This window comes from Nerophis ophidion, linkage group LG03 (assembly GCF_033978795.1).
Source record: "Nerophis ophidion isolate RoL-2023_Sa linkage group LG03, RoL_Noph_v1.0, whole genome shotgun sequence".
Classification (NCBI taxonomy): domain Eukaryota; kingdom Metazoa; phylum Chordata; class Actinopteri; order Syngnathiformes; family Syngnathidae; genus Nerophis; species Nerophis ophidion.
In genome coordinates, this window is record NC_084613.1 from 67,184,343 (window position 1) to 67,191,804 (window position 7,462).

At 43.2% G+C, this 7,462-nt stretch overlaps 1 protein-coding gene across 3 annotated transcripts; it reads left to right on the top strand.

Moving 5' to 3' along the window:
• Nucleotides 1-547: 547 nt before the first annotated feature.
• On the top strand, nt 548-6,362 carry LOC133549954 (uncharacterized). 3 transcript variants are annotated; one of them, XM_061895891.1, is made up of 6 exons: nt 548-1,009; nt 1,095-1,160; nt 1,315-1,386; nt 1,445-1,495; nt 1,574-1,741; nt 1,985-6,362. In XM_061895891.1, the coding sequence occupies exons 1-6, from the start codon at nt 1,003-1,005 to the stop codon at nt 2,110-2,112; spliced, it is 492 nt and encodes a 163-aa protein (XP_061751875.1). In that variant the 5' UTR covers nt 548-1,002; the 3' UTR covers nt 2,113-6,362. The 3 variants fall into 3 exon arrangements, with proteins under 3 accessions (XP_061751875.1, XP_061751874.1, XP_061751873.1); XM_061895889.1 differs by having other exon boundaries at nt 557-1,009; XM_061895890.1 differs by having other exon boundaries at nt 556-1,160; nt 1,621-1,741.
• Nucleotides 6,363-7,462: the final 1,100 nt, after the last annotated feature.

Here is a 7,462-nt window from a genome sequence, read left to right on the forward strand (position 1 = left end):
CACGCACGCACTTCACACACACACACACACACACACACACACACACACACGAGGGGTACAAAAGGGCAGTGTAAGGCTTAGTCATTATTTGGAGCTTTATACGTTAGCGTAAAGACTTTGTTCGATTCGGTCATGATTAGTGAAACGCCTGTTTCGATTTATAAAAATAATAAAACTTACATTGACGCTCCGCAAAAAAGTCGAGTGTTTCTAAATCGTATTCAGATGCCGCCGACCGAATCTTTGCGTGAGAAATGGGATTTGGAAGGGGAGGGATCTTTTGGATTTGTATTCAGATACGAAATGGGGGATATCTGCTTATTTCAGCTAAAAGAAAGAAGAGACGGAAGCCCTTTCTCGATATTTCCATCGTTATCTATCGTGGATTGGGAAGTTTTTGGTGGACACGCACACACACGCACACACACGCACACACACACACACACACACACACACGCACGCACGCACGCACGCACGCACGCACGCACGCACGCACGCACGCACGCACGCACGCACGCACACACGCACACACGCACACACGCACACACGCACACACACACACACACACACACACACACACACACACACACACACACACACACACACACATTCGTACGCACTGAAACAACTTCCGTACCTCACGAAAACATATTTAAACAGATGGAAAAAACTATCGCAGAACACAGTGTCACGTAGCAACTGGTCTTTACGGTCGTTTGAAACAACAGGTCAGTTTGGGGGACAAAAGGAGGGTTCAGTTTTTACTGACCTCCCATCTGACAGTTTAAATGTTTATGACCGTTTGAATCAACAGGTCAGTTTGGGGTACAAAGGAGGGTTCAGTTTTTATGGGAGCTTGAGAATTTCGTATGAATAGAAACTGGCCACCCATTTGACCGTTTAAATGTTTACGACCGTCTGAAACAACTTCCATACCTCACGAAAACATATTTAAACAGATGGAGAACTAGAGCAGAACACAGTGTAACCGCGATTTGCAAAATGAAAGGTAATTTCTTTTTTTTTTTTTTTCATTCCTTGTAACACGTCTGTTTAATGTTACTATAATAAGTATTTATTCGAACTAAAAACAGTCGAACATCGAGTTGAAATTCACCCACCACCAAGGGATCTCCTAACAGAGTCTCCAATCCTTTTGTGTAAGTACCGATTTTTTTTTTTTTTTACTGTATTCATTTCATTACCTCCGTTTTTACCACATTATTAGACAATGGTTTAACTCCGTTTAAGCATTTAAACGTTAAAAGCATTGCACGTGTACGACGATGTAATACCTTTTTTTTTTTTTAACAGCCGATGACGACGAAGTGAAAGACGAAGAACTTTGTTTGATCGATCTTACAAAGTTGGAAGATGATTATCGAGGTGTGTTTAAACCTTCGAATTATTTAATATTGTGTGTATTCATTATTTTGTTTTATAGAGGATTCGCCGGAAGAGACCAACGCGATCCCTTTAACCCAATCGCAGTCTGGTGAGTCAAATAATTCTCATTTTTACAAGAAAAAAAACATGCGGTATACGATACATATATACATATATTTACTTACAGATTTTCCGTTTACATCTCTTGCTCACTGGTCTCCCTTAACGCTGGAGGGTCCGTCAACGGCCATTCCAGGCAGAGAAGGCTTGATTGCGCCAAAGACTCCAGACATCGAATCCTTGCTCCGTGGGGAAATCATCGAAAACGACGGTGAATGTCCAACAGGCACCCGCTGTAAGTTTTTCTCGTTTTCTGTAAGCTTTTTAAGATTCTCAGGAGCTTTAAAGAGCTCCTCTCATTCCAATGTCTTTCGCTCAAATGAATTTCGCGCCTAAGGGGAATGGGCGGGGACTGATTCCGGAGGTGGGCGGTTGTTTCCGGCTATGCTTGCATGAGTGGAGATGACAGCGCCACATGTGGTTAAAGCCGGTATATATTAATTTTTTTTTTTTTTTTTTTTTTTTTTTTTTTCCACAGGCAACAAACGCAGGAGGAAGCGTAGATGCGCCCGCCAGCTCGACAAACATGATAGAAACAGAAGAAGGCTGAAACAGTACTATCGTATACTGGCTCGCACTCTCATGAAGATGGCAGACATGATTTGATACATACTGGTTTGTTATATCTGTTCCATTCGAATTATTTTTTCTTTTTTTTCTTTAGAGAAATATAATGGGTGTAGTTCCATCTGAATTAGATGTAGTTATTGAAGAAGATGAAGACGTTTGTAATCATCATTTAGATCCAAACAACCAGATAGAATGGGAACCAAACAATGATCCGTCTTTGCAAGATGATATTAATGTGTTAAATTCAAACACAAACACACAAGCCTCTACACAGCATCACGATGTGTTGGGAGGGGCGACACCCTCGGGGGAATGTTTGGATTTTTCGGAGGTGGTGGGGGTCATGCAGAACCAACCGTCAACGGCTGACCAATCAATTTCAAATGAGACCCAGAGGGGTGATGGGGTAAATGTCTTGAGGAGGGAAACATTCAACAATATACAACTATCCAGCGTTTTAACTTTTCCTCAAAACAACGATGTAACAGATTACGCCACATTTTACCGCGGAGTCTTGGGGAGCCTTAAAAAGCTGACACAGATGGTAACTAAGGAAGCTAGACCCGGCGATATCATTCAATTGGAGTTATCCGGTGAAAGTGCAAATCAACACACTTCATTTACATTTCGAAACGATGCCGGGGCTGTGATGAATGCTTTTCAAGATGTGTTAGATCTGTTGGTACAATCAAACGTTGAAATATTGAACGATGAAGAAATACAGGTGATGGTCCAGGTGATACATAACCCTCGAGGTGGTGTAAGAAGAAAAATCGAAACCCTTTTGGAACATGAAATCCGCAGAAAAAAAGCTCGTTATCTTTACAATCCATTAAACTCGAATAATCAACTATGTTTTGCCATTAGCCTAGCAAGTCTGTTACATCCTGAATTTACAGATAGCCAGGCTGTGGCGGAGGCTGAAAAAATACAGAGAAAAGCGGGCTTAGACGAACAGACTTCCGTCACTTTCAGTCATATTCGTGAATTTGAAAAAGTGGTACGTCGTAAAATTGTCATACTGTACAGAGAAGAGGGCCAACGACCCCTCTCACGGTTCGAGACGGATTACCCCAAATCAGAAAATCCGTTGTATCTGTATTTATCTCAGAATCATTACAGCGGTATCATTAACATTAAAGGTTTTTTGTCAAAACCGCACGTTTGTCACTACTGTTACCAAGGGTACGACAAACCCGACAGACACAAATGCGACGGCTATTGCTTGGTCTGTACACAAAACGGGTGTGTAAAAATAGAGGGGAAAACTGTGCTTTGCAGGGATTGCAACATGTGGTGTCGTTCTCCTGCATGTCTCCTCAGACACAGGGTAAAACACCGGGTTATGGAAAAACTCGTCAGCAACTGCGATCGGCGAAAGAAATGCCTTAAATGCAACCTATTTTACGATGTACCTGTGGCTACAGGTATCGCTAAACACACGTGCCCTAAGTTAAAATGTCAAATATGTAAAGAAGAGCTACCTCGCAGTGACTCAGAGACACCTGAAACACGACATCTTTGCTATATACAACCCCAACCACGTGAAGTAAACCACAATGATAATATCATATTCTATGATTTTGAGACGTTTGTCGATGACAATCACACTCACATTCCCTTTCTAGTCTGTACCAAGACGCTGCAAGGAGAAGAGTGGTGTGCTTTTGGACTGGATTGTGTTACAGTTTTCCTCAATCATTTCAGGAAACCTCGTTATCTTAAATCTACATTTATAGCCCACAATTCGAGAGGATTTGACGGTTACTTGATTCTGAGAGGCATGGTACGGCTGGGTATAGCACCCTTAATTATCATGCAGGGGAGTAAAGTTCTCTGTTTTAAAGACCCTGATTTTTTGCAAAAATACATTGACTCGCTTTCCTTCCTTACCATGCCGCTTAGCGCTATGCCAAAAGCGTTAGGACTCGGTGATTGCTGGTCCAAGGGGTATTTTCCTCACAAATTTAGTTCGGAGGAACATTTAAATTATGTCGGAAAATACCCCGCAATCAGCAATTACGGTGTAGAACGCATGACACCTGTTGAACGCACCAAGTTTGAGACGTGGTATCAAAATGAGAAAAGCGAGGTCTTTGATTTTCAAAAACAAGCGGTACACTACTGTAAAAACGACGTCAATGTTCTTCGTGAGGGTTGCATCAAATTTAGAGCCGAGTTTACGAGCGAGACGGGTGTTGACCCCTTCTCCCGTATCACCATAGCCTCGGCCTGCATGAAGGTGTTTGTGACTAATTTCCTCGAGCCGCGTTCTCTAGCCATACCTTCCCCGGATAACTACCGAGGGTTGTGTAAAAAATACTCACACACCAGCATCCAATGGTTAGAATGGGAGTCGCATCGTCGTGGTATTTTCATTCAGCATGCTTTAAACAAAGGCGAAAAACAGATGGGGGCATACTTTGTGGATGGGTTTGCTATAATCGGTGGCAAACCATTCGTCTGGGAATTTCAGGGGTGTTTTTATCACGGATGCCCGACGTGTTTCGAACCCGGTGCTGTATGCCCTTTGACAAACACACCGTTCGAGGAGTTGCACAAGGCTACCGAGAAAAAAATGAAAGCGTTAAAGCGTGACCACAAGGTCAACATCATCGTCATCAGAGAGCACGAGTGGAATGAAATGAAAAAATCAAACCCTAGGGTAATAGACTTTCTCAAAACACGCAATTACCCCGCACCTCTCATGCCTCGAGACGCTCTTTATGGAGGTAGGACAAGCGCCTTTTGCTTGAGGCACACGGCGGGTGAGAACCAGCGTGTATTGTATGAGGATGTCACCTCTCTCTACCCGTACGTCAACAGCGCATTTCCTTACCCCCTGGGTCATCCTGTCATCATCCACACGGATTTTGACGATGTTGGAAACTATTTCGGTCTGGTCAGAGCCGTTGTTCACCCTCCTCGAGGTCTCTATTTCCCTGTGCTACCCTACAGAACGGTCAAGGGTAAACTAGTGTTTACACTTTGCCGCACATGCGCAGAAAACAATAACCAGCAGGAACCCTGCGAACATGATGAGGAAGGAAGGGCATTGACGGGAGTCTGGGTCACGCTCGAATTCAACAAAGCTTTACAGTTGGGATACAGAGTCGGTAAGATTACGGAGGTGTGGCACTTTGAAGAACGGAGCGAAACCGTTTTTACGGGTTATGTTCAAACTTTCCTAAAGGGTAAGCAAGAAGCTTCAGGGTATCCCAAAGAAGCCGTCGATGCAGAAAGCAGGGAAAAGTACATTCGTGAATATCGTGAAAATCAGGGAATACAGCTGGATGCTGAAAAAATCGAACCCAACCCTGCCAAGAGACAAATGTCAAAACTCTGTTTAAACAGCCTTTGGGGAAAGTTTGCGGAGAGGTGCAATAGAACTCAGACCACCTTGGTGAGAAAAAGTGAAGTATTTTTCGACTTTGTATTTTCAGGAAAATATCAGGTTGAATATTTTTCCTTTCTCAACGAGCAAATTGCTATGGTGCAATGGCAATACAGTAAAAACAGCGTGGTGCTTCCCGGTAACACAAATAATGTATTTGTCGCTGCTTTTACCACCGCTTACGCACGTTTGAAAATGTACGGTTACCTAGAGGGGTTGCAAGAGAGAGTTCTTTACACAGACACCGATAGTTTAATCTACACGGTAAACGAGGGGGAAGTTTCTCTGGAGACGGGGTCCTATCTAGGCGATTTGACGGATGAGTTGGGAGGAGACAGCATTCACGAATTCGTCTCCGCCGGTCCAAAGAGTTATGCCTACCATACCCTGCAGGGTAAAAAAACTGTGCTGCGTGCCAAAGGAATCACTCAAACCCGCGAGTGTTGTGAGAGGGTCAACTTTGACAGCGTTAAAGATTTGGTGGAGGGCTATCTGGAGGAAGACAAAACAGGTGCGATCTACACCCCTCATCACCAAATTGTTCGTGATAAAAGGGGGTTCCTTTTAAATAACTCGTCTTTCGAAAAAAAGTTTCGAGTGGTGTATGACAAAAGACGTCTCTTTCCCGACGGGAAAACTTTACCTTTCGGGTATTAGAGAGGAAATGGAAAAAATGGAACGAGTAGACTTTGATCCCAGATTTCATACACCTTTTTCATGCCTGGTTGTAGGACCTAGTGGTTGCGGAAAGACTTTTTTTGTAAAATGTGTATTGGAAAATTGTGAACACGTCATGAATTCTATACCCGACAACATTGTGTGGATTTATACATCTTTCCAACCCATGTATGCTGAATTAAAAAAGATGAATAAAAAAATAAAATTTGTTGAAGGACTGCCTGATTCCTTTGAAGATGAAAACTTGTTTCCGGACGATCAGACCCATTTGGTGATTTTGGACGATGTTATTTTTCAAGCCTCAAATCACCCCGAAGTGGTTAAAATTTTCACGCAGTATAGACATCATAGAAATATGAGCGTTATGATGCTGACCCAGAATGTTTTTCATCAGGGAAAATTTTCACGCACCATTAGCTTAAACTGTAATTATATGATACTGTTTAAGAATCCGCGGGACAGATTGCAGATTAACGTGTTGGCACAGCAAATGTTCCCCGCACAAAAAAGTTTTTTCTTGGAAAGTTTTGCGGATGCTACTTTGGATGCTCATGGCTATTTATTGGTCGACCTGACACCTTTCTGTCCAGAACAATACAGAGTGAGGTCGGGCGTGCTTCCGCACCAGTGGCCCGTTGTCTACGTGCCAAAAACATAATGTCAAAGCGTGTAAAGAGGAACGGTCCCATGTTAAAAGCTCTGTACCATGCCACACCACAAAAACGTCGAGATATTCTGAGTCACGGCTCACCAGACTTTATCCAGACGCTGTGTGAAATTGCTTTAAACATTCTGAAGGGTAATGTGCCCTTATCACCGTCTCAATTTGCTCAGCTTAAAAAACAAAAGAAAATCATCCGACTGCTGGCTGATAAAAGGACTGGACTGAAACGCAAACGCCAGACTCTGATGAAACAGTCGGGCGGTTTTCTTCTACCCTTACTGGCCACCGTCGTACCGTTTATAGGGAATCTTATCGGTGGATTGAGCGGAAAAGGTTGAAGATGAAAAAGGCTCAAAAATTGTTTCTCCTATCCCCCCAACAATTAAATCGTCTGACTCGCCCGGAGCCGACCATCAGAGACTCGGCGGAGGATGATCTAGATGTTAAAATGAGAGCCGTCTTAAACGAACCCGGAATGAATCCTCATGAAAGAATAAAAATATACGATACCCTGCTGCAGAGATATCTCGGCCTGTTGAAGCAGGGGCAACGGGAGGAGAAAAGGATGACTCTGACTTTACACAAGGATTTGCGGGGTGAACCATGGAATGACTCTGAGGATAAACCGGAGGATAAACCAGAGGATAAAC

Bases quoted from the DNA above. Each gene is read 5' to 3' on its own strand.
- LOC133549954 (XM_061895890.1), top strand. From the start codon at position 2,180: ATGGGTGTAGTTCCATCTGAATTAGATGTAGTTATTGAAGAAGATGAA.